The 27,632-nt window shown below is 42.8% G+C and overlaps 1 protein-coding gene across 3 annotated transcripts in view; it reads left to right on the top strand.

Annotated features, from left to right (window-relative positions):
• The window catches only part of CHN2 (chimerin 2), a 268,875-nt gene that overhangs the window by 120,537 nt on the left and 120,706 nt on the right, over positions 1 to 27,632 (top strand). For all 3 annotated transcript variants that reach the window (XR_010381638.1, XM_031455110.2, XM_064487486.1), the window contains exons 2-3: positions 14,662 to 14,700; positions 23,887 to 23,942. Coding sequence is in view for 2 of the 3 variants with exons in the window: in XM_031455110.2 (XP_031310970.1) it covers positions 14,662 to 14,700; positions 23,887 to 23,942 (95 nt within the window). In the remaining variant the exon portion in view is untranslated. The remainder of the gene's footprint in view (positions 1 to 14,661; positions 14,701 to 23,886; positions 23,943 to 27,632) is intronic.

The following is a 27,632-nucleotide window of genomic DNA, read 5'->3' as shown; positions in this document are numbered from 1 at the left end:
TAGACCCACCGATGCTGTCACCCATCCTGCCACGGTGACAGGAAGGCTTTCCTTCCTGCGTACATTTGTTCGAACATGCAGCATCCAAGTGATAGATAACACGCTAATGCCGAGTTGAACGCTGAGCTCTAAATCAGCATCTTGCAGCTCGTGAGGGGTTGCTCTGACTGTCTCTGCTCTGTTTCTCCTTCCTGCACATCACAGTTGCGCTTCCTGTGCTGTTTTTGTTGCTTTGTGGTGCAGTGGGTGAGGTGTCTGCAGTGTTGCTCATGTGTGTGTTTGTGATCTTTAGACATATTTTCTCTGTAACAGGTTATTTTTAAAGTAAGTGATAAGAAACCGCAAAGCACTGAAACCCAGAAGCAAAGCAAAACTTGAGGCTCTGGTTTTCAGGCGGTTTCAAATTTTAGAACCAACTACAGCCCCTCTAGACAACCCAACTGGGCCTCATCTATTTTTACTTGGCTCACAGTGATAGGTGAGGTTTAGGTTGGTTATAGATGAAGACAGAATGAACACAATCTTAGATCTAAGTAAACAAGTTTAACACAGTGAAGCAAATGTATTTAATGAATTATAATAAAATATGACAGGTCATCCTTCCCAAGATGACCGTTGGGTGTATGTGGTATTATTTTTATGGGGTACAAACGAGTTGGCCAACTTTGGGGTAAGGTACTGCCCTTGTTGATCCTCAGGTTCCATATCTGTAAAATGGGATAACACTACCCACCTCACAGTGCTGTTTGAAGATCCTGTGTGATGATATGTATTAAATCCCATAATATGGCAGGGCTCAGTGGGAGAGGCAGGATTTTATCATGGAAAAAGCATGATTTTCAGAGTTGGATAGACCTAAATTTGAATATTCAGCTTTACTATCTATTAACTTTGTGACTCTGGGCAACCTCATTATTCCTCAGTTTACTCACCTGTATAATGGGACTAATAATCTCCATTTTATAAGCTTGTTATAAATACTAAATAAGACTGCACCTGAAACACCTAACATCGTGTAATAAACATCTGTCGATAGAGGGGAAAATATCTGTCTGTATTTATGATATATGCTCCAGATGATTTTTCAGAAAGAAGATGTCATCTTAACATTTTATTTATACTAAATCTCTCATGTAGTTGTGTTTCTCTCTCAGTTACTTTATTTTGGGCCCCCAGCTGCTTTCTAGAAGAGACAAAGTAGACCTGAAATTACTTTAATCAGTGATAGTTTTGCCTTCTTGTAGGGGTTACTTAATGAAATTCTTTTGAAAAAGGAGGCTAAGAAATTTAATTCAGATATAGTCACAATTACGAGTGTTAAATGTAATTGTAAACAACCTTTTAAAATATTTTTTCTTTTTATTTTTATTTCAAATGATATAAAAGGGTGTACAGTGAAAACCTAGTCTCCCAGCCTCTCCTGACCCGCCGTCCCCAGGTCTCCTCCTCCTCAGACATATGTTGAAGCTTGGCAGTTTCTTCCAGAGCTGTTTTGTGCTCTGCAAACACTGGGCTGGCTGTACCTTGCTTTTAAAATTTAACATCTTAGAGAGCTTTCTGTATCAGCCACCTCATTCCTTTTAGCATCATCAAGGTTTTCCATAAACGAATTTTTTAAAGATCATTTGAAAAAGCAATGTAACCACTGGTAATGTTGTGGAGACCACCCACAGGATGAGTGAACAGCCAGCTGCCCTCATGTGATGTGATTCCATGGCTGGGGCCAGGGAGGATGTCCAGTGGCACCATTGCACATGGACCTTTAAGTTTTTTACTCTGAAAAGTATAAGGAAGAAGTATGATGTGCTTTGAGAAAAAAATGTCTTCGATGACACAAAAGTGCCAAAGAGATACATAGAGAATTTACATTAAGTTGTCCTATGAAATATGAGTTAATGAAAGCACTATCTCTAAATTTGTGTATTATTTTACACGTGGTTCTATTACATATGTATAACTGAATTACAGAATTAAATAGTATGAGTAGATACTTGATAATTTCATTATCTCTGAAAGTTTATATATTCACAGTCTTTTTGTGGAGGACCTACCCATTGGGAAAATGGAAGCTGCCTTCTGCTAGGGATTGCTTAGAACTCCCCCCACCCCAATAGTTAGAAGTCCTGTTCTAAACATGAACAGAAATCAAACAAAGTAAAGCAGGCATAGGCTAAAATGTCACCCGTATCACTAAGGGCAGGCAGGAGAGTGGTCAGTGAGGTGGACTTGCATACTATCGAATCCCAGAATTAAGCAGGCTTACCTGTCCCCCAGGGGCGGCAGAGCTGGACTGCCAGGGCCCCGCTCCCAAGGACTGGCACAAGCCAGGAGATAAATGGCTTCCCTCTCCCCTGGACTCCACGTAGGCCCAGATAGAGGCCAGGAGTTCACTTACTGGGTGTGCTTCACAGGCCAGGAGTGGAGTGTATTTGGACATAACACGCATACTCACTTTGACTAATTCTCACTGCATCTATGAGGCAAGTCAGTTATTCCGTGGCAGGTAAGGGGGTCACCTGTTCCATCAGCTGAGGAAGGATGGCTTCACCAGGACTGCTGGCATCGGCCTTCTGCTTTTTCACCTCCAGGTCACACAGAGCAGCTCTGAGCAGAGAACGCGGCAGTGGGAAGGTTGCAGCTGCTCTGCTGCACTGATAATTTAAGGAGTTCGGGAGCTGCCCGCCGGGAGAGCTCTCAGAGGGCATCCAGCCCAATCCCTGTCTTTATGGATGAGAAAACAGGCCCATCTGGGTCAGGGTTGGCCTAGTAAACTGAGTGGAGCCGGGGCTAGAAACTCCCAGGGTCACTGACGAGAGCACAGTTCTCTGCCCTTGCTTGAAATGCCCATTGCAAGAATTCTCTAAATTTTCCATTTTCCGGGCTAGTTCTCTCCTTCACAGGCAGGAGCATAGCCAGCGGCCCTCTGAAGGGCATGTTCCGCTGTGGCTGGTTCTGTTTTCAGCCTTTGACACCAACCATGACCTGGCAGACTGGCCAGAGTGAGCAGCTGCTGACAGGTCTTTCCTCGGTATCAAATCTCCACAACTCTTAACCGTGCCGACTCTATGAACTGGACCAGCTGTGAGGAATGGCTGTGCTAAATCAGAGGGCCCATTTGTTGCCAGTCTGGTTGTTGATAAGCCAGGCCCGGCCATGGGCTGAATATTTCTGTTGATAATGAACTTGGGGGAGAGTCACATGTAGAGTCTGATACATAGAGGGAGGAAGAAGAACAGGGACGGACTCGGGGAGGGAGACTGGAGGGAGGGAGGAGGGGAGGGGAGGAGAAAAGAGAGAGGGAGGGGATTTCAGTCAGTAAGAGTTCACTTTTTTTATTCAAAAAGAAATGGCAGAAAATTGAATACGGTCCTAAGTTTTCCTGCTTCTCTGGTCCTGCTTGCCACAATGTTCAAGCCATGTGATATCACTGAAGCAGAAGAGAAATAGGTAGAGCTGAAATTTTAGCTTCTGCTAAAATACTTCATTTTAGCTTCTGCATTGCTGATTCTCCTATGGGACTAGGGCCATGGGGAGAAAAATCAATTGGCTCTGAAGCAAGACAGACCTGGATTTGAATTCTTCTTTTCCACTGTGTGATCTGGGGCAAATGATTTAGTCTCTTTGAGCTTCAGCTTCCTTATTGCTAGGAGATAAAAATACCTTACAGGAGCCCTGCTATATGCTTTCATAGTACCCGTGAACTTTGTCATAACAGTTTCCAGAGTTTATTGTAATGACTTTTTAAATGTTTGTTTGCCTTTATTGCTGGGCTGAAGGCACTTTGAAAGCAGATACTGGGTTTGCCTTGCTCATGGTTATATCTTTGTCATGCTAGTTAGCACGTCATTATTTGCCGAAAGGTGGATGGTTGGGTGGGTGGATAGGTGGATAAGTGGATAAGTGGAGAGATGGGTGAATGTGTGGAGAGATGATTCAGGAAAATCGTAAAGATTAGAGGTAATGCATATAAGGGACCTACCCCAGAATCTAGAATCTACCGTGCACTTAAAATTTCTTTCCACTCTTGGTGGAAGACCTCACTTCCTCTTCTATCTCTGCATTTAGACTTCCTCTACTTGACTCTCAATGTAATATGGGCAAAAAAAAATCTTTCTTTCCCGTGGCAGGGCTATGATTTATGAGCTGCTTTCAGGAGCATTTCGTCTGTCACTGCCACTACCACCATATATCTGAAGAGATACAAATACCCACCGTAAGCTCAAGACACACAGAAAGATATTATTATCATAGGGGAAGAAAATGCCTTTTCTAAATGGCAAGAGTAGAAAGCTGGCTGGAGATATACCTAAACTGTCTTCTCCAAGGAAGAAGACATCTCTTTCAGGAAAGAGATGAATGAAAGAGTAATTATCAAGAAGTAACTGAGTACAAGACTCTCCTTCCTCTCCATGTTAACAGCACCTTTCTGTCTAACCTTGCTATATAACATGGCACTTTCTACCTTATGTTTTCATTACGTGCACGTGTGGCCAGGAGCTGGATGCCCAGCAGGCAGTGCTTGTTGAGTGAATGACTGAGCTGATGTCTTTATTTCATCTCCTGACTGATTTCTTGTGATCAGAGTCTGCATCCTGCCTTTATATCTACACCAGTGCCTAGTGCAATATTTTCTGCCAAGTAGGCTGTAAGCTCTAGGTAAATATTTGTTAGATGAATAAATGAATGCCCAAAAGGGCTTCTGGAGGAAAGCCAGGAAAACATTCCTCTGATGAAAAGAATTTATAAAGAGGCAGGCAAATGCTGGAAGGGAGAATATTGGGGGGTGGGGGGGGGCTGGGGGGGTTGGCAGGGGAGACAAGAGAGGCTTCCAGGCTGAATGGCAGTAGTGGGTATGGTGTTGCCTCTAAAGAAATAGCAGAGGGAGAAGTGTGTGATTGATAAAGGAAGAAATTATCCACTAGGAAAGCTGCTCCTTCACACTGGGAGGAACCTGCACTTGTAGAAACTTAGGCCCCAGAAGTAGGGAGAAGGTCCTGAGGGAAAGGGAGAGCAGGGACATGGGCGAGTGGTTTGGCAAGAGGTAATGACAATGGCATCCAAAGTAGAGCTCCTACGTCTTGATCCTCGTCCCCCTTTATTGGAAGGAGATGTCCGCTTCCGTGTCACTGCCGCACCTCCCAAGAGGGTTGTTTATACTCACAAGTTCTGTTTTCCCAGCTTCCATTCGCCCTTCATCTTACGTAGCTGTGGCTTCTGCCCACACCCCACTGCAGAGTCATCCCAAAGCCCCTGTTGCTGAAGCAGTCGTTCCTCCTCATGCTTATCTCGTTTGAGTAGCTTCTGATACAGTTGACCACTTCTCCCTTTTAAAATCTTTCTTGTCTCACCTTTCATGTCCTCCATCTCACGGTTTCTCTCTTATCTCTCTGGTCTTTACTTACTCTCCTCTTCTTCTCATCCCTTAAATGTTGATGCTCCTCAGGGGTTCTGTCGAAGGCCTCCTTTCCTTCCTCCAAACACCCATCCTATGTTGTGCCACCTGCTATAGTGGCTGCAGTCGGCATCTGTATGTTGGGGCTTCCAGTTCTAGATCTCCCACCCAGATCTCTCTTCTGAATTCCAGCCCTCTTAGATATGTTCACTTGGCTGTCCCATAGACATCTCCTTCCAACAGGGAAAAGCCGAGCGCATCGCCATCTGCCAAACCTGCTTCTCCTCTGGTCCACCCTGTTTCTGTGAGTGGCATCACGATCCACCCAGTTGCTCGTGCCAAAAGCCATCCATCTTCTTCCACCCAAGCCAGAAGTCATTTTTCCTCCTCTCCTCCTCTGTTTATATCCAGTTTACCACCAAGTCCTGTAGATTCTATTTTCTCAACATTTTCCAAACCCATCCCATTTTCTCCATCTCCACTGCCACCATTCAAGTTCAGACTACTAGTGTCACCTGCCTAGGTTACCTCAGCTCCCCGATTGGTCACCACCCTGTTATATCCCTCCAACCCCCTTATCTTCCCTCCCTCCCATCTTCTCTTCCTCCAGTCCGATTCCATACTGCAACTGGAATGGTCTTTCTAACATACAAATTGGACACTGCATCCTCCTTGCTTACATGTCCCCTTCCCCTTCCTTCTAGAAAAAGGTAAGCCTTCAGCATGGTTTTAAAACCCCTTAATTATCTGGCCCTTACTTGCCTCTCTAATTTAATTCCTAGCCACTCTGAAACCTACACACACACACACACACACACACACGCATTCACACACGCACGCACACACGCACCCGTAGTCTCTGTTTCAGCCAGCAGGCTGAGCCACTTCCGGCTCTCAGTGCCATGTTCTGTCTTGCTTCTGGTCCTGACTGGCTACACCCTGGCCCACTAGTCATGATCCATGAGCCCATTTGTCCACAAAGGCACTCCTTGCTGTGGGCTTCTGTAGTAGATATCTGGGTAACAGAGTGCCTCTTTGACTAGGCTTAATGTGCAATGATTCTAGAAGTTACTTATGCTTCTCTTAGTCTTTGGGGACCCTAGGCCTTGCTGTTAGACTCCATTTTTCTGGGATAATTCTTGAAGGAGCCCTGGACAGAGCTGATTAATGCCAGAGGTAACTGGCCAAGGCCTGGGGAAGGGCCTGACTGGCACAGGCCCCACTCAGCCTCCTGAAGGTTGAGAAGTTCTGGTAGATATTCCTCTTACATACTCCTCTTGGACATCCTCTTGCTGTTCACTTGCCTCCTCATTTGTTTGTGTCCCTCAACAGGAATGCCTGTTTTGAGTCGTGAAGAAGTCTTGCACTTGGCCAACTCTTATTGAACACCTACTATATCCTGGGAGACAGTAGTCAGGGCCAGCCATGCTGTTTGTGCCCGGCCGAGGGGATGAGTCGGGGCTGAACCAAGCCTGGACTCCCCTCACCAGGCCTGTGCTCTGACTCAGGGCTGTGTCTCCCAGTGGAAGCATCTTCTTCACACACAGGTGCTGTCCAGTGGCCAAGCCATGCACCTGCCTGAAAAGGGGTTCTTTTTCTAATTCATCAAAGGTACTCGAGAGGCTCTGGGTGACCCAGACATCAGAGAAGATAGATGAGGTTCTTGCTCTCATAAGTACTGTCTAGCCTGGGGAGACAAAATATAAACAAAGAAATATATAAGGACATAATTTTAAAAATCTGATAATGAAAAGGCTCTGCAAGGAATTTTAAAAGGTATCCGAGAGACAGCTTTAGATTGGGTGGTCCAGGACGATGTCTCTGAGAAGCCAGCGCATTTAAGCTGGGATCCAGATGATAATGAAGCCAGCCATGTGGAAAGCAGAGGGGAGAGTCCATGTAACATCTCTAAGACTGGAATGGTCCTGATGGAAAGAAAGGCCAGAGTGGCCGAGGCATAGTGGGCAAGAGAGGAGACTAATGAGATGACCAGGGAGAGGTGGCCAGGGGCCAGATCACGCAGTGCATGAAGCTTTACCTGCCTTGTTCACTGAAGCATTCCCAGGCCTGCCTCGTTGTATTTATTCAATAAATACCTGTTGGACAGAAGAATCTCATCCCGCCTCTGCATACAGAATAAGTGGCCCAGACGGAAGTTCCATGTGGCCCCAGTGCCCTCTAGTGACCACAAACTCCAGGGCCCTCTGTGGATGCCTTCATCATCTTCAGAAAATCTCAGCTTAGTCTTGGCCTTGGGCCCAGCCTGGGGGCCCATCAATAATTTCTGGACTATGTCTTATTAACTAGTCTCCTCAAATAGAACTAAATCAGCTACAAAAAAAATCTGTGAAATGAAACTGACAGATGCAAACCAGGCCTTCATTCCTTACCCAAGCAGCAGTTTCCAAAGAGAATACGTGGATGTCTAATTTCTCAGGGGAATGCAGGGGACCTGTATGGGTGACAAGCATTAGAACACATTCCTGTATTCTTCAGCCAGTGTGACAGCAGGAGAGCTCTGTAACAGCCTTCACATCTCAGTGTTTCTCGGCAGTCAGGATGGTCTCCGGGTCATCTCACGGCTCAGGCGTGGCACCACTTGGCTGGAGTGGCCTGATAAGACCACAGCCGCAGGCTGCATGTGGTGGCTCCTCACACACTTCTGAAGCCCCGAGCTTGGGCATACTGTACGCGTGCAAAGACAGATTGCTGCGTGAGCACAAACATCACACACTCTTCGTGTGGTCGTCATTTGCTTTCCTTGGATCCCAAACCCATTCTGGGTCCATTAAGCTAATCACCCAACAAATTCTGAACTGTCATCTCATTGTGAGGCTGTCCCACGGCTGACTGAAAAGCCTGTTTCCACCCAACTTCCCTGGAAAAAGCCCATGAACTGCAGCCCATTTGCAAATGTGTGCATCAATAAATCAAAAGTGATGGCAGAGACCTGGGTTTTCCAGGAGACGCGATGGCAGAGGGAGGGACGCAATCCTTCCACCCTCTATTTTCCAAATGACCCCCTTGATGCAATACAGGCAGCTTTGTCTGAAATACTCTTAAGGCTGAATCATCGCCAACTTCCTTGGTAGATCATTCTTGAACTTTTTCACTCCACTGATTTTCCAGAGCCCCTGCATGAGTTTCTCTGTTAGTGTAGTCATCCTCCACTGAGCCGGGCGAAGGCATCTGGCCTCCTTGATGTTTACAGGTATTTCCTCTTTGATTGTCACTTACCCAAGTGTAGCACATGGCGTTCTCTAATTTTCCTTCATTAATCAGTCCCCAAATTCCTTTACATTTGCTTCTCAGGTGATTCCATCAAATGAACAGATTTCTGGATCTGAAAATGCTTGGAAGAATATAGCCTTCCAGCTGCAGCCACCAAAACATGTGGGATTAGCCTGTTTTCACCTCCATGACCATATGTTTCCACAGAGTCATTTCCAGGAGCAGAACGTTCTGTGCCGCCATTTGCTTCCCTGCAAACGCATATACTTAGTTTCATCCATTTATTTTTCTAATTGAGTCTTAAAGGCATCAAAAATTAAAATGTATATTGATAATAGCCAGTGTGGGTGAGGACATGGGGAAACAGGCATTCTTGCACACACTGCTGAGAGTTCCAATTGATACACCTTTCTGAAGGCCATTTTCACAATAGCTCTGAAAATAAAAAATATGCAGACCCTCTCTTCACCCAGCAGTTCAGTTTCCCAGAATCTAAACTACACATAGAACATATCATTGAAGCATTGTTTTTAACAAATTGAAAATAACTTCAGTGTCCATCAGTTGGAAATGATTACATAAGTGAATTGAATGCACTTTGGTATACAGATACCATGCAAGACCAAGCTACAGTTCAAAAAAAGACCCACAGGTCTGTATGTACTGACATGGAAAAAGTCCCAAGGAAAGATCATTAAGTTCAAGAGCAAATCACAGAACACTATATATGATATGAGACCATTTTTATAAATGTTTATTCTAGCCATTTACAAGAAAAAATCTGGAAAGATTCACTCTATCTATTCATGGTGGGTTTTTTTGAAGTTAGGAACTTACAAGAGATACTTTTTTAATTGTTGGGCTTTTTCTGTTTTTCAACATTGTGTGTATTGTAAATTTAGTGAAAACAACAGAGATTAAATAATTTTTGTCATGCTTTTGATCTAGGAAGATGACTTTTTATGACACGTGCTCTCGATCACCCCTGTCGCCCTCTCTTTGGGTCTCTGACGTGGAAGAGATTTCCATGTGCTGATCCCAGAATTCTTCCTCTTCTTCCCGTGGTTCTGAATGGCAGCACTGTCTTTGCGGGATTTACTTACTTTAGCATGTAAGATTTTCTCAAGATTGCTTCCAAGTTTCAGCTGTACCTCCAGGTCTTCTAAACCAGCTTTTCTTTTTTTTTTTATTCTTTTCTTTTTGTTTAATATGTTCAGATTCTTTATAAATTATTTCACTGTCATGGTCTTATTATCTATTTTTGTAAGGTTTTGATCATTTTCTAGGCATCTGTGTCTTTTTTCTCTTTCTCCTCTCTCTTTAATAAGCAGAGATACCTGCTTCCCAGCCTGCTCAGAGTTGCTCATTAACATTTATTTCACAGAATTTTTAAGAAGACTGAGGGAACTGGGCATAGCCTTTTCCTACAGAAGCCCTAGTCTCCTTTCTTTTATCTTCACTCTTAGTTCTTCCTAGACTAATCTATATGTATTGCATGCGTTACTGTAGGAATTATTTTTGTTGAGTCTTTTTATTTCTGCTTTATTTTCAAGGTGGTGATTTATTTAGACAGTATGTTTAAAAAAAATAGAGAGAAACTACCTAGCACTCTTATGAATTTATTTCTCATTCATTTTAATTTTTATACAAGCAGCGGGAACAGAAAATTAGGAAATGCAGTTGAACAAAAGAAGAGAAAATTAGAAATCACCTATATTTTCACTACCAAGTGTAACAACTGTTAATTGGATTTATAGCCTTGTAGATCATTTCTATGAATATAAATATTTATCTTTTCCTTAAAATGGGATCATACTTATTAAATTGTTTTGTAACCTGATTTGTTTAATACTTAATGTAGCATAAATATTTTTCTGTGTCATTAAGGAAAGATAATAGTAACAGCAAATACGGAGTTTACTACATGCCAGACACCAGACTGAGTATTTAATGCATATTAAGCTATCCTATCTTTACAACATGCTATATGTTGGGTAATATTATTATTTCCATTTTATAGATTGAAAAACTGAGGCACAGAGAGATCAGATAACTTGCCTAACTTCACACAGCTAGTAAGTGACAGAGCTAGGTTTTGAACCTAGGTGGTCTAGCTCTAGAGGTCATGCTCTGGACCAGGAGCTCTGACCCACACCATCATTTTCATGGCTATAGTATACGGTAACTTACTGAACCACTCCCTTATTTCTGGTCTTTTATATTAACTGTTACACACAAAGCGCAAATGAACACCTTATTCAAATATTTGTCTTTGTACTCATGTTCAGTTACTACCTTAGGTTGACTCCCATGAATAGAATTGCTGAGTCAAAGAACTTACACGTTTTTTAAAGTTCAGTTACATGTGAGTCAGTATTTTTAAGCAATGTATTTTCTAAGCCACTTTGACACTCATAATTTATTATTCCTTTCAAAAAATACGTATAACTGTCTTCTGGGTTCAATGATAGTATTTGTTTCTTAGAATGTGGAATTTATTCTGTTCTACTTCCTCCTCCTTCCTTCTGCATTATACCCATTTCTCTAAAATACTTAACAATATAATATACCCCTCCTCAAAGTATAATGTCTTATGTTGTCAGTACTTCCTATACGTGGCATCTCCTGGACTTTAACTGTTAGATGAAGCGTATGTATTGATGGAATACTGTCCTACCATTTGACTTGATGTCAGTTTTCATACCACTAATTTTCTTTCTTTTCTCTATTTTATTTTCTTCTTCCAAGCTTCACAAAAATTGCAGTAACGGGTCTGTTATATAATAATTTTTGTCTTGATGTCAGTCTGTGTAAAGCAGGGTGGACCGCCTGGCAAGGATGATGCTGTGTCAAGCTGGAGGGCACAGCCCCCTGCTGTAATTCCACCTCTGCCTCTCACTTGTCTTATGACCTTGAGAAGGCCGCTTCGTCATTCCGCATTTCATTTTTCTCATTTGCCAAATGAAGATGGTGAACTAAATGACCTAGAAAGCCTGTTCCAGGTTAAAAAAAAAAAAAGTGTCTGGCTATCCAAGAGTAAAGTAGATTTTGAAAAATATTATGTGAAACTGGGGCAAATGTGATGTTGGTGGGGCAGTGCTGGAGGCAGCTAAAGATTTGTTTCAACATATTAAAAATATTTTGTGCCTTGTTGCTTGACCAGGGCCTCCTAACAGTGCACTTTTGTGGCTTGTGAAACGAGTCTCTGAGACCAAGGTAATTATAGTTGTTCCACTGAAGCATGGCAAATGGCCTCTCACTTTGAATTCTTTTATGAGAAAGAAAAACCTTCCATGACAACAGCACTGGAATTTAATTACAGGCTCCAGATCTGGGGGCAAGAGTAGAGACAGTCATTGGCTGCGGCCACGGGAGAGAAGACAAGAGCCTGAGCTCACCTGGGAAGGACCGGGACAGGGTGATGTTGTGACAGCAACACAATGACATTAGTGGGCCTTCATGGGGCTCATGCTGTTTGCCAGGTGCTGTCCCAAGAACTTTATACACATTATCTCATTTAATTCTCACAATCACCCTAAGAGATTAGTTATAAAGTAGGTACATTTATTTTTCTGTCTTATAAAGATGCATATTGGGAGGCTTTTAAAAGAAGTCGAGTAACCTGCTTCAAGTTATTCAGCCAGTAGTTGTCAGAGTAAGATTTGAACCCTGAGAGTTCATTCATTTATTTAATGTATGCTTTTTGAATGTCTGTTGTATGCCCGACACCCTTCTAAGGGCTGATGTGGCCCAAGTGAACGAAGCAAAATTCCCTGCTTATGTGGAGTTTGGCTATTAGTGGGATGAGCCCAGTAATAACAAGCTAAGAAGTCAATCGTAAATGTTTCTGTTTTATTCCAAATGCAAATGGGAGACATTGGAGAACTTTAAGCAAGGAAGCAGGATGATCTCCAGTCTCCACGGACGGCTCTCCTCACCTCTGTGTGATGTTGCCAACAGGGAGCAACCAGAAAGGTTTGCATTGTCTGTGTGCAGGAAAGCCTCAGTGAAAATTTAAAGGTTAGAAGCCAGTATTTCAGACGAAATGAAATTCTAGGCTTTCCACAGAACAAGACTCAAATGGACAGTGAGAGGTCATCTAATCCTAACTTCTGACTTTCGGTCCGAAGGCCTTAGGACATGCAGATCGAGCGTCTGAACTGTGTTTAAAAACCTGCCTAAAGGAGACTGCTTATTTTGGGGGATGAGCTTCCCTCAATATGTAGAAAGCTACACTAGGGTCTGAATGTTCTTGACCACCTCATCTGGGGGTTCTATTCACCTTATGGTGATGTAAATCTCATCCAAAATAACAAGACAGCTTTGGGTAGATACAATCTCAGGGATTCACATTTCTGTCTCTGTGTGTGTGTGTGTGTCTGTGTGTGTCTGTGTGTGTGTTGATTTTTATCTTTGAAAAATATTTTGGAGGGCACCATCAATGCTTTAACATACAGGACCTGGCTTTTCTGGTGAGGTGGCATTGTATGGATGGTTCTGGAATTTCATTGTAAACTCAGCAACATGATTTATTTTATTTGAATGTTCTTTATGCACAAACACTCATATTAACCCATTAAAATTGGTTTCTGTCACATATAGGATGAAATCAATTACCGGTTTAGGTTAAAAGCTCATTATTACGTTATCTACTTTGAGAAAAGTATTAAGAGTTTTACTTTTCTTCAGCAAACTAAGTTTGCATAACAACATAGACCATTATTCATACGCTGTATTTGTGTGTGTGCCTGTGTGGCTGATTATCCATAGACCCTGACAATGCAAGCCCAACAATATAGATTTATTTGTATGAAACTATCTCAGGAGGCATGTAGTTGCCTCTGGGATCGGGTGGGCCCCACAGAGCAAGTCATTAATTGTGGAAGAATTTAATTTAAGCTACACAACCATCACTGAGTAAGATTTGGGGAAGTTCACCACTCTTGAGTTAGTTTTTATTTATAAGAAGCATATTTGTTTCTCAGGAGGGGAGAAATTCTCAAACTACCTTACTGCGTGAGATTAGAAAAATTCTGTTCCTTTGCATGTAGTACTCAAAGTACTTCCTTTGCAAGTAATCTATGACAGTGGCACAAGGACAAGGGCCACATGAGACGGCTGTGTGATGCCGTGGGCGTGCAGGATGACAGAACAGTTTCCTTACCGAAAGGGGCTAAATTAGAGAACTTTTAAGGCTTCCCCAGCTCAACATTCTGTGATTTGGGGAGAAGGATTTTTCCCTCTGGCTGTTTAAGCTGGAGTCTGTCTTACCAAGACCTTAGCTATGAGCTCAGGAGGGCTCTGATAACTCCGTCAGGATTATAAATTCAGCTGTCAGCGTTGGGATTGTTGAGTTGACTGAACAAGCAGATTTTCCCCCATTGTCTGCTTTCTAGATTGATGAATAACAATTCCGTCCTCTCCATTTTGTTGTAACTCTTTCACTCTGACACTTCTGATTGCTGAGAGGTTTTCTGGAAATTTCCTAAGGCACACACTGGAGTAAATTCAAGGAGGTAATGTGATTCCAATTGAATCATCAGTGTCTCTGCTGTCAGACTTGGTATTTTAGGATTTCAGTTGGTTGAGTTGTACAACTTCCCAGATTTAACATTACAGACTTGCCACTGTGTCTTGCCCTCAAGTCTTAATAAAGGGACTAAAGGTCTGATTGGAATCTGTGAGGTGAATTATATGTTTATTATGCCACGTTAAGTAAATACTGTTTGAAAGGATTACTGGAGGTTACAATCAAGTTAATTGCTTTAAAAAATCTGTTTTGATTTACTGGGCCCTATGAAAATGGTTAAGCAATTGATTCTGTCGTGGTAAGCGACCTGAAGAAAGTGGTGCTGGCTCCACAAGGGTTGCAGTGCACGCTTCCTCCCTCATGCCCGGAACTGTCCCGTAAATGAGCAGAGAGTCCCCCTGGGACCGGAATGCAAGGGCTGCTGACAGCCTGTTGTTCCTCCAGAGAAGGCTCGTGTCGACAGTTTGACGTTCAGGCTGACCGATTGATTTCTTTCTTTTTATTCTAGATGCTGAAGAGTACCAGCCTCCAATATGGAAATCGTACTGTGAGTATCTGAAATGAGGATCTCCTCAGAAGTCTTTAGCAGGCTTGTCCTTTGAACAATTCTTGCCGTTGATTTAGTGCATGCAAACTCCCACATCACAGCATTGCAAACCCAAATCTTTCTTTTTCTACTAAGGAGAGATATTGGTCAGAGAGGACTGGACCTCTGAGAGCTGGCTGCCTATGACCCACTTAGGAATGCTTAGAAAAAGAAAGATGTACCTTCTGACTCTTTCTTTGGGGCTTCTCTTTTCTTTCTCTTTTCTTTTCTTTCTTTCTCTTTTCTTTCCTTTCTTTCCACAGCTGGTCAGCAGGGGTGAGTGTGTTGACATCCATGAATTATGTTCTTGGCCATTCATCCTAAAGCTGTAATATCATATGACATTTACCACAAAAAAAGTTAACAGCGAAGAATAATGTTTGGTCACTAAGGGTGACTCCGTAGAAACAGAGATCATTGTCTTATCATCAGTCATCAAGCCGTCGTCTTCCCTCGTGAAGGCAGGCCGTTGTCATCACCTCAAGCTCATTTTCTCCTTTCTTGGTATCATCCACCTGCTTGAGTAGTTCTCCAGCAGGAGAGGGGAGGAGTATGGGGGGGAGGGGAGCCCACTGTGCTGAGAGCCAGGGCACAGGCTCCCGTTCAGGCTCTGCTTCTAGACAGCAATAAGAAGAGCAGTTATTTCTCAATTATGGATGTTCTATTGTTTCTATTGCACATTGAGACCTGCCCTGGGCCAGCCCCTGCCCTAGCTCTGCCTGAACTCTCAAATCGCACTGCAGCCTTAAGGTACAGGTACCATTATTATCCCCATTTCACATACAAGGAAACCATAGCTCAGGGAGGTTCAGTAACTTGGCAAAGATTTTAGGAGAAGCATTGGAGTGGCAATCAGAGTAGAACCAAGAAGCAAGCCTGACCCACAACCTGCAAGTTTCCAAGATATTTTTATTTCTATTTAAAATTGTATACATAAGTATATAAATAAGCATATACATACACAGACACACATATGCATATACCTATGTATGCATGTGTTTGTTACAAAAGCAACACAAAACTACATAAGAGACAAACATTAGAGAAATACATAAAGCTGAGAGTAAAAATTTCCTACAGTCCACAGACCAGTCCCCACGCCATCTTCCACTCCGCTTTCCCAGTGGTTGACCCCTGTCAATTTTGGAAAGCATCCTTCTGAGTGTTTAAAATGCACATGCCTAATATTAAGGCATTTTGTTGTTGTTCCCTTTCATACAAATGGGCTTATGCTGTACCCGGTGTCCTTCAACTTGCTTGTTTCACTTCACAAGTATCTTGTTTTTATCTTCCCGTGTCAGCATATACAGAGGCACCTCGTTCTTTATCACATGAGTCTGTTCTTCCATCTGTGAAATAAAGGGGTTGTGCTGGGTCTCTAAGGGCCCTTCCAATCTGATGCTCTGCATTCTGATCTTCTATTTTAAAAGGCAGTGCTAATGACTTAGTAATTGGATGTTTTTGTTTGTTTGTTTCCTAATGGAGTGTGAAGTGCTCCGACAGTAAATCAACAGAATATCTGTAGTGAGAGGTGTTGGGAGCCCCATGACTTACTGCTCCTTGCACACTGCCTTGCACACAGCCTTGCATACATTAACTACCCAATAAATATTTGTTGAGTGAATGCCACCGCAGAGAGCTTTACTGAAGCGAAAGATAGCACTGGCTCAAATTCATTTCACTTTTTGACAAGAGACCTTGGGCCACCCAATGTATCTCTTAAAAACACTTTTACGTCCTAAGGAAGCCAGAAAAGGTGTTGTTGATTACATGTTCACCATACCAATTTTACCCGAGTAGATTGATTTTAAGTTTGATTTTTGCGTGTGTTTTTAATTTGCTCTGGAATCATAAGACTCTAGGTGTCGAAGGGATGTTTGCGGCCATTTAATACAAACCTAATGGCATGTATGAAGTTCCTCTTTATTATACCCAACTAATAGTCATCCAGACTCTATTTGAGAGTCTCTAGTGATACAAACTCCACAACGGCGGGGACTGGGCCATCAGCAGGGCTATTCACAGCATCAAAACCACACTGATCAAAGGCCTGCAGGGTACTACCAACAAAGAACTCTCCTTTGGTTGCCCTGGATCCATTAACTCTTTGAGTTTGGGTGTTGGACTACGTATAAACTCATCTAACGACATTACTATCAAGCTCATGCTACTTCATCTTATTCCCAAGTTTATGTCAGAGGATAAGCATTAGGAATCAGCAACAGCTAAAATGTAGTCCTTACCTTCCTCTAATTTACTGTCTAGTAAGGAAGACAGATGTAAACCAGTCAACATGCAAATGGACTGAAGCGACAATATACCGCTCCTCTGCCTCCTGGAATTAGAGAAGACTTTATAGAGGGGCTTAAAGTGCACATGAGTCTTGAAGGATAAATAGGAGAAGGAATCTGAGAGCCTTGTGGAACTTCGTGAGATACATTTCAATAGCTAAATATGCTAGAACAATAGCATTTTCCTTGTCTGAAAGTCCAACAAACCTATCAGAATATCAGAATATGAAATTTGTTTTGTTTTAAATAACCCATTGCTGAACCCATTCTGAACCTCAGGAATCACCCAGTCTTTCCCTTTGAAATGCTTTCAAACTATCTTTCGAGAGATGAATTTTAGACGTTGATGTCAGACTCACCGTATTTATGGAATCCATACTTTTCCATCACACACTTAATTTTTTAACTCTAGCAGTTACTTGGTACTTTGAAATTTCTCGTATGTTTACTAGATACAGTTCATTTTGCCATATTATAGGACTTGGTTTAAAAATTGATTATTTACAATGATGATTAAAGTATATAGGTATGTTTTTGCTTTCATCCGTCACCCATTGTTGACCATAATATTGACTTACTTGATATCGGATTCTTATTATGAAGCCTTAGTCCCAATTACAACATTATTCCTAAAAGAAAATTAGTCTACTTCATAATGATCCTCTTTATGAAGCTATTTTTAAGCTTTAATGCCAATTGTGATGCTTTTAGGTGCAAGTAACAGAATATTCCACCAATCGCATCCATTGACGTAAGCAAAAAGTCCAGAGGCACTGGCTTCAGGCATGACTAGGTCCAGCAACTCAAATGGCGTTACCAGAACCCAGTGTATACCTCCTCCTTTCTTGGCTCTACTTTCCTAGGTTCGTCTCCACTACTAGTAGGCCTTTGCCCTGTAGTCTCCAGAGAGCTACCCACAGCACCAGGGCTGCCACATCCTCATTGAAGAGCCAAAGACAGACAGACAGTCTACTCCCAGCAAAAGTCTTAGGATGGAGTCTCAGCCCTATTTGACCTGAGTCCCCATCCCTGACTCCATCACTGTGACCAGAGAGTTGAGATATGCTAACTGCCCTAAACCAATCAGGGTCTACCACCGGATCTCGAGAGGGATCACTCCTGAGTAATCCCCGAGACTGGAAACTTTGGAGTACAGTTGAAATGGGGAAGAAAGAAGCAGATGCCTAGAAGTCAATCAACAAATGTCTCATTTAGAAATGTAGACAAATAAGGAACCTTAGACATCAGCTCTCTCAAAATTTTATATAAAGTGTATAGCTCATTCATTAAGTCATTCATTCATTCATTCCAGAAATTCATATTAAGTCTTTGTGTTAGGCCGGCCAGTGTGCTTAGAGCTGTGGGGCCACAAGGATGGATAAGACTGGGTCTTGACTCAAAGAACAATGATGCCACACGAGGCTCCTTAAGCTCCTGCTTTCTCTGCTCCCCTTTCTTTTTCTTTCTTAGAAGTGAATGCTGTCACTTCCTGGGCTATTCCCAGAAAAATAGTCTTGTCCCCAAATATCCTATATCTACCTCTAGTCCTTAATATTCAAGTCCAAATCCAAAAACATTGATGAAGTCACTGAGAGAGATTCAGTTTCTGTTCTTTAAAAAAAAAAAAAAAGCTATTTTCAAGTTTATTTTAAAAATCAAGTAGAGTCTAAAGAGTCTAAAGCTTAAGCCAGAACTGTATGAACTGTATGCCCTAAACAGACAAATTTAAAAGCCAGTCACCATGGGTATACTCTGAAAGACTTCATTTTTAAGAGGCCAATTGCCTGTTAGGTGACAGATGCTGCGGCCAGCCGCTCTCCAAGGTGGGCAGCAGGTCAAGCAGTCACAGCGTGTGTCTGTTATTGTAAAGAAAAGTTTAGAACCTTAAAATTCTGATCCACAGACCCCCCTGTATCAGAATCACCTGAGGGGAATAGTTACAATGACTGTTCCTCTGCCGGATCCCAGATTTCTGAATCAGAAGAGTGGGATTATCTGCAATTTATCACACCCCACAGGTGAATCTAATCACACTTAAGCCTGAGATCCCCCTGGTTCAAGTCTACACACCCTCATCCTCGGGCTTTTCACCGTGCCATGGGACGAGAGAACTCCATCCCCATTAAGACTGGACTTTCTGTTAGCAAGACGAGGCCTGCACACAGCAGGCTGGAGGTGGCTTTGGACCGAGAGGATGTCAAAAGCCCCTGCTGTTTCTTACTCATACCCGTGAGTTTCTGTCCATGAAAGCTGGGAAGACAGGGTGGTACTGGCTCAGGGTCACAGCCAAGTGGCCAGGTTGGGCTCTGGGTCCACTGGCCCTCTTAAGAGACCAGTGGCTGTTAGAGGACATCCCTGCAGGCCTCTTAGGAGCCGATGGGTCTGGACTGGGCTTCACCATCACTCAGGCCACAGGCTTTCACTCAGCGTCCAGGGCCAGTGGGTTGATTCTGTTACCAGAGGATGAGTCGAGTTTTCTTATTGAAGCAAAAGTGAAACATTCTCTCAGTGAGCTCTGGGTTTCTCAACCTGCTTCAGGTTTCTTGGGGAGCAGCGAGCCCTTTCTCAACCTCCCCATTACCTAGTGATCACCCCTTCCCCGCCCACCCCCAGACAAAAAGCTTATTCTAGTGCTGAGAATTCTCTCATGTGCTGTAAGGTCCTGGGGCTGAGGACTGCCTGGGACGTACATATTTAGAACATTGCTGTAGAAGCAAATTCCATCACCTCACCCCTTAGCCCACAGAACCACCCAAGAAGTGACCCATTATTGCACTTTGCTTGTGGCATGTGTTTGCTGAACAAAGAAAATTCAAGAAATGACATTTTCAGATTATGTGACATGTTTCAGTTATATTAAATGAGCCTCAGAGACTTTCTTTTAATGGATGTTTGTTTTGTTTTGGCCAACCTTGAAAATAAGGGACTGGGGGTCCTCGCCTGAAGCTGAGATAGGGCCTAAGTTCCCATTTTTTCTACAGCTGCCATTGCAGTTGGTGGCCATCTCATTATCTTTATGGAGAATTACAACCCAGATGGCAAACAGGCTTTGTCAAATTCTGTTGCTTGAAACAGCACCAAGCAGATCTTGCAGATCTTAGACCTGCTCACTGAGAGATAGTGATTGATTAATGATGTGTGCTGCCCTGGGGCCAGCAAGGAGAGGTGGCACCCCTGGCTTGCCTTTGCAGGGACTCCTTCAAAGTTGCTCCTGGATCAGACTATTAATTCCCGGTGGTAGGACTGGTGAATGGCCTCGTTTCCCTTTACTCCCTAGAGGATACGGCTGCGAGCTTTAGCCGGTTGACACAGGAGAGGAACTGTCCATTACCTTCCTTCTCCTGTAACCTCTCTGATTGTCAGTGGCATCTCAGTGTCTCAGTATTCAAGGCCCTTTCCTCCATTCAGTTCGTAATCAAGCCCTGTCAATCCCCTTCCGCAATCAGCTCACCTTCTCTGCGTTTCCACCAGTGTTGTCTTAAATCACTTTCAGGATCTCCTTTGTGTACAACTAAAATACTGTTCTCTTCTGCTTCCCTGCCTCCAAGGGGAGCAAAGGTCAGTGGTCCCCACTCCTGGCCATGCACTGGACTCTCCCAAGGAACTTTAAAGAGAATAGATTTGGGGGACTCTTGCCAGGCTGGCAGAGTGAGCCTTGCCAGGGATGATGATGGTGTCTGGGAATCTGTATTTTATAACAGCTCCTCAGAAATTCTGATGCAGGCAGCCCCAGTTAGGACCTCATTACCATCTGCTTTGGGGAACCACTGGCAAGGCTGAAAAATATAGATCTTGGGATCTGGAAAACAGGCTTTAAATCTTGATTTCATCATTTTATCTGTGTGACCTTGAGCTTCTTCAAAGCTTGGCATCTCCACTACTTTATCACTGGGAGGGGAATAACAGTTACCGTGGAGGTTTATTACAGTGATTCAGTGAGGAAATGTAGATAAGGTGTCTGGCACACAGTAGGTGTCCAGGTAATGGCAGCTTCCATTATTCCGAATAGTCTTATCCTTGTTGTCATTATTCTGAAACGGACCAGATTATGTCACTATCCTGCTCAAAGCATGTCACAGCCTCCCCATTACAGACAAGATCATCCAGCTGCTTAGCATGGCCTTCAAGTTCAGTCCCATGTGTCCTCCTCCCACATCTGCCCACCCTGGTGCAACAGCCACACTGGACTTTCACTGACCAATCAGCACATCATTCCCAGGACTTTTTCCTCCATCTGTACCTACCTCTCTTTTCTCTACCTGCTGAAACCCCACTGACCCTTCCAGGAGAGCTCCAGCCTCTCCCCTCAGGAAGCCATCCCGATCACCTAAGTGAAAAGAACTGCTCCCTCCTTTCCCCCTCATTAAAGTGCTTGGCCCATCCTGGTTTCATTTCTCCACATGCATCTCCCTCTTATGATCAGTCCCCCTGAAGGCATGGATTGTGACCCATGAGTCATTTGATACAATATGCATTAAGCATCTACTATGTGCCAAGCACTGTTCTAGGTGCTGGGTGTCCCACAGTGGATAGAACAAATCGTTGCCCCCAAAGAACTTATACTTTAGTCAAGGGAGACGACACACAAAATAAACCAATAAGGTGTGTTCATGGTGATGAGTGCTATAAAGTACGTAAAATGGTGTAAGGGAGCAGAGCAATGGGATGGAATTTTATACTAAGTCAGGCAAGTCAGGGAAGACCTGAATGAAGAGGGGGAGGCAGCCTTATAGACATCTTGAAAAAGAGCAATCCAGGTGGCAGAAACAGCAAGTGCAAAGGCCTGGGGCATGGAAAATAAACCAGGGCTTCAGAATCAAAAGGATACATGTTAGCTGGATGCTCAGGGGCAAAGGTTTCACTTCTCAGCACTTGTTTCCTCATCTAAAAAAAATGAGAATGATAATGATACAATGTTCTTTTTTCTGAGCTCTTGTGAAGATTCAATAAAATATTGTTCCTGACACATGGTGGGCACTGGATATGCTAGTTCCCTTCTTTTCTCCCTTCCTCTCCATTCATCCTCAAAGCCTCCACATAATACCAACTTTGGGATCTGTCCTATAGGAGATGTTCAAACATCTGCTGATACGAATTGCAAAGGGGTGCTGAATTCAAAATGCTTCTCTCTTGTAAAAGATGTACTTCCTTTGCCATCTTCAAGGGATGCAGTAAAAATGGTGTTCACAAAGCTGTTCCAGCCATGCCCCCAACATATAACTAACTGCTGGCTTCAAAGGGCATTGATGAGGGGAAGATGAGAGGACAAGGTTCTCTGGATATGGGTTCTGCAGTTCCCCTTAGCTCTAAAACTCTGTCATTCTAGCAGATGTCCCCATGGTTCCCTCATCACTTATTAACAGCAAAACCCTGCTGAAAAGCAGTTTGTTGGTGTTGGGGCTGATTCGAGAGGAATAAAGGTTTCCACGCAGCCTCACTCATGATTGAAGGAGCGTGTGTGCACTGTGACAGTCAGTGGAATGTCCACACCCATTTCTCTATCTTTGGCCACTTCTTCCTCATGTTTCCTCTTGGACAGGAAGCCTTCTCTGATCTGTCTCTCAGACATGACTGCAGCTGTCCTTAAGCGACACAGCCATCATCATTAGTGTGGGCAACCTAAGCTTAGAGGGAACACATTAAAACATCTCTATGAGGGTTAGATGGTTTTTTCTCTGTGAGAAAGCTGGGCCGTCTACCCTTAATTAGGTAAGATAATAACCATGTTGAGCTGAAGGCACTGGGGAGCCAGAGTTACAAAATACATCCCATCATTTCCATCTCTGGTTCCACATGATCATCTGCCCATTAGTTAAAATTTCTTTTTTATTTTGTAGACCTAAGAATAAGCCAGAAATTTTTGCTTCTCATATTACATTTTCTAGAAAGATTTTATAAGATCAAATTTTGAACTTTTCATAGCTGTATTATATGGCATGATTCATAGATTTCTCTAATGTTAATTATTCCCTCTTAAAGAGTCTGAAGATAACATCGTGTAGGTTTGTTTTCAACCTCTATTTCCATGGAAGTAGGATCCCCCCACCAAGTTCCATGCATAGGGTAGCTTTTCCTCTAAGAGAAATAACCAAACTAGCTGAGCAACAGAAAATCACTCATTATAGTCTGAAAAATCACAAATGCTAGTCTGATAAATTGTATTTTTGTGTGGAGTCACCTGCTTCCCTCCAAGCCTGAGAGTCTGCCTTTAAAACAGGATATAAGAGAGTTACTGTTATTTAAGATATTAAAGGGACCAAGAAAAAGGAATGACAATGGGTGGGAAATAGTCAAGTTGATGGGAATCCATAGTGTTAGGCAGAGCAAAACTGGAGCTCATGAAAAGAGAAATGACTCAGGTTTCATTCACTCACAGAATCAGTTATGTCTTTGTCCAGAACTGTGACATTTCAGAGAATGGCCCTCCTCTTCCAATGCCAGTCTTTCCCGGTTTTGTCAAGAAACGTCAGCATTGATACTCAGGAATCCTGTTACACGATCTTACTACTTAGATACTCACGAGTAGAATTTCATCTTTAAAATTGTCAGAAGATTTTTGGTCGTATCTAGTCTTCCAAGAAAGCCATAAAATGAATAATGCCAGTAACAATTATGAAACTAAATTGGCCCTATAAGAATTTTTAAAAATCAATTTTGCCAGTTTACGTTCATTGTAACTAATTTCCATATAAATGATCTGACTTGATTCAGTCTCAGAATGTGTCTGTATCTCCTTTGTGTTTTGGTTGAAAAATCAGCAGTTCTTGAAAGGTACTTAGGTAGAGTTATTTGAAGGCATGTTGGTATGTTCTGATGTTTTTTAATGATGGTTATCTTTTTTTTTTATGTTTGGCAGTGTATCAGTTACAGCAAGAGGCCCCTCGTCCCAAGAGGATCATTTGTCCTGGGGAGGTCAGTACTTGGCTATTTCCAGTACACCTTGTTAAATACGATGAATTGTCAGCACTATGTTGATATTGGAGAGCCTTCACATTTCCTGAGAGTTGATTTCTATTAACATTTGTTAAAATGTGAGCAAATTTAACGTCTAAGTAACCTATGTTTTGAAATCAGGTGTGATTTGAAAAATATTAACAAACTAACTTGAAATCCGAAGTCTCACATTGCATAGACAAATTGAGTCTCCTTTAAGCAACCCCCCAAAATGTGTATTATGGTTGGTTTTCTTGTTCCTGCAGTTTTAATACTTTCATCATTTTTTATTATGGAATGCTTCCAACAGAGAAAATACAGAGAATGATAAATATCTGGATACTCTCAACACCCATATTTAGCAAACCTTTATGCTTTGCCATATTTGCTTGACAAAAAAAAAAAAAATCTCTACAAGGAAAGTGACTGTGTTTTTATTCTTGGAGATAAGCTTTAAAATATATTGACTCATAAAAATGCTTCTCAGCCCACAGAACTTTCCCTAGCCTTTCACTCATCAGTTCTCTTATCTTCTGGGATGCCAGCGAGATTTGAAAGGCAGGACTAAGTCTCTGTTTCCTATTTTTATGCTGACCAGCTGCTTTAATAGCCAGACCAATATCCTTCAGACAAAGGTCCATGGGTCCTTGCTTATTTTTGTTATTATGACTCTGATTAAATACAGAGCAGCAGATACCTTCTAAAGTGTTATATATGCCTTATCAGGGGGAAAGGATCTGATTCCAATAATCCTGAGATTCACCCTTGAACATCAGTACTTTCTGGCAGACCAACTGGATCTGGTATTGAACCTTTCTCAAAGACTTAAATCCATAGGTATTCAAACACAGAGCCAACTTACCACTGTTTAATAAATGTTTCTATATGAAATTTTACTGCTATTGAAGGGCATTGAAGTTCATCAAGTAATCTGAATTTTAATAGAGTGGACATTCTCATCCCAGGAATGTGACTTGAGAGGAAAAAATATCTGATCTGTAAGGAAAAATCCAGGATGAGGTCAAATCTTTATTTAGTGGTATGATCTTGTTCTGTCACTAACCCTGCTGGTTGCTGTCCTTCAGTAATATCCAAATGAGAGAAGAACAGGATAAATACACGGGTTTTAATCAGATGCTTTAATTAGTGTGTTTTGGGTGGAAATTAAGAAACAAGTTGTTCAAAATTCCTTCAGTCCTATTTTACATTTAGTATTTTGCCATCAGAAAAAAATACAACCTTGTGTAAGGAGCTAGAGGAGTTTAAATGTCTCCATGAGAAGAATGTTTGTGAAATTGCAATATAATGAAAGACTCTTCTTAGGGGTATTAATAAAAGGCACCAGATCAGGCACCAGAACTTGAAACCCAAGGGGATAGTAAATATTCATTTCTGTGTGTGTGTGTGTATATATATATATATATGTATATATATATATATATATATATATATATATATATATATGGAGAGCCTACTCTGTTTTGACTTTGATTTAGGTGTTGGGAATACAGCAACAAACTTGGCTATTGGTACTTTGAGTGTCATATTAATTGCATGTAATTAAAGATAAATTTAAGTTTTACCTCTGTATGTGTGTATGTATGTAAAAGAGAGAGAAAGAGATAGAAAGAGAGAGAGTCTAAGCACTTCTTTGTTTCCCAAAATCCTTGAAACCATGTCAGTTGTCCTCTAGGCCAGGTGGAATATTAGCAGTGGAGATGGGTGGATTCAGATTTGCTTCAGAAAAGCTCTTCATAGGGGTCCACTGAAACTCTTGAGACATCCAGTGGGCTGAGGGGCCAGAGCGTATCTCTTTGATGTTGCACTTGTGCCAGAAGGAAGTGCCCCAAGTGCCCCAGTGAGGCAGACCGGGTGCCACAAGCCACCACCATCTGCTGTGACCAAAGGATGTAGCGCGCATGCAGCTTTTTTCCCTCTCTCTAGCCTTTTAAACCAAGCTTTTCACCTTTTGACCTTAATCAATCTGGTCATTAATAAGTTATGCCTGGTGGAGGCTGGATTCCTAGGTAACTTGCCTCTAGAAATTCCATATCTCATTTCTGCCAGGAAACCTAGCACAAAACAGGTATTGACTGGCTCCATTTCCTCAGCAGGCGGCGTGGGGCCCATCCAGCCAGGCAGGTGTCAGGCAATAAAAGGCCGAGTTGCTGGAGGAACAGGTGCCGCTCAGATGAGCACCAGCGGGCGTAGCTTCCGTTCCCTTTGTCCTCCTGCGCGACGTTAACTGCAAGTAATTCCTGCCCAAATTGCTTGGACTCCCAGGACTTGGCCTCCTTCTAGTGAAGGCACGGCCTCCTCTTGGACGCTGGTGAAACCATTGCTTCTGCTACAGACGGTGTTTGAGCAAACGGCTCTGTGCCTTGTAACACACCTGCATGCTCGGGGGACGTGCCCAATGAAGACAGAAAGCCCTTCAGTTTGAGTGTGTGGCCAGAGAGACTGAAGTTTATTAACACATTTTTACATAAAGCCGTAAAGGCTATTTCTTTTGAACAACAAGTTGTGATTTTTCTGTCTTTGCCATCTTATACCTTAGCTAGCTACTAAGAGTCCAGATTTTTTTTTTTTTTTTTTTTTTTGGATACACAGCCCCCGCCCCCTTCTTGGTCTTCAAGCCCTTTCCTCTCAGCCACCTTGTCCCTGGGAAGGCTGCCCAGCTGTGTTGCCCTAACACACTCCACCTCCTTTGTTTCTCTGATGACTAACAACCTCCCAGGCCATGGGCCTCCCTCAGATACAGATACTCCCGTTGAACGTGACAAATCCCACGTTAGAACACCAAGTGAGTCTGCAGCTATAGAGTCATGGAACACTGTCGTTCAAGGGTACAGACAGTGGCCAGCCTGGCTTGAATGCTTGGCAGCTCTCAATGGATACCAGCCACTTAATGGACTTTGCTGGAGAGCTAGGTGATGGAGGGGACAGACCGATTCAGCAGGCAAAATCCAATGAGCTTTGCAAACCCAGAGAGGGGAGCCCAAGCTGCAGAGTCAGCTGGACTTGTTTTGAATCCTTGTTCTGCCACCTTCCAGCTTCCTGACTTAGAGCCAAGCTCTTACTCTCTCAGGAGGATTAAAGTCTACCCCCAGGGCAAACTGCTACTTTGCAGGGTATTGTAAGTGAGATCTATGTGTCAAGTGTCTAGAATGGTGCCTAGACCTTAATAGGTACTCAGTGTTGATGACTCATGGCCATTCAGAAATCTGTGAAGAACAGGTTCTGAGATAGTCATTAGGGGCAGAGTCAGAGCAATGACAGTATTCTCTGGATGTGAGGGCAAAAGAGGCAGTGATCAAGAACAAAGCAAGATGCCGGGTCAGGGATTAAGCCACCAGGTAAAAGGATACTGAGGATGAAGGACAGAAGGTACAAGCCGCTAAACAACAGCTTTGGCACCAATTCAGCCAGGCAGGGTCCATTGCTGAAATAACAGTTCATTGCTTTCTTGAGATTTATCGCAGTAAATTAATATTTACTGAGCAACCTCAGCACTTGGCCCTCTTCTCAACCGGCATTTCCCGAGTGCTCCGAGCCGAGAGATTCAAAACATCTTCCAGTAGGCAGAATTCTCACTTGCCCTTTCTGTCAATTATCAGCCATTTCATAAGTATTTATTAATTACCAAATGTGTGCATGGGTGGCCTGCCA

This window comes from Camelus dromedarius, chromosome 7, assembly GCF_036321535.1.
Source record: "Camelus dromedarius isolate mCamDro1 chromosome 7, mCamDro1.pat, whole genome shotgun sequence".
In the NCBI taxonomy this organism is placed as follows: Eukaryota; Metazoa; Chordata; class Mammalia; order Artiodactyla; family Camelidae; genus Camelus; species Camelus dromedarius.
The sequence above is the reverse complement of the archived record's forward strand: the minus strand, read 5'-3'. Positions and strand labels throughout refer to the sequence as shown.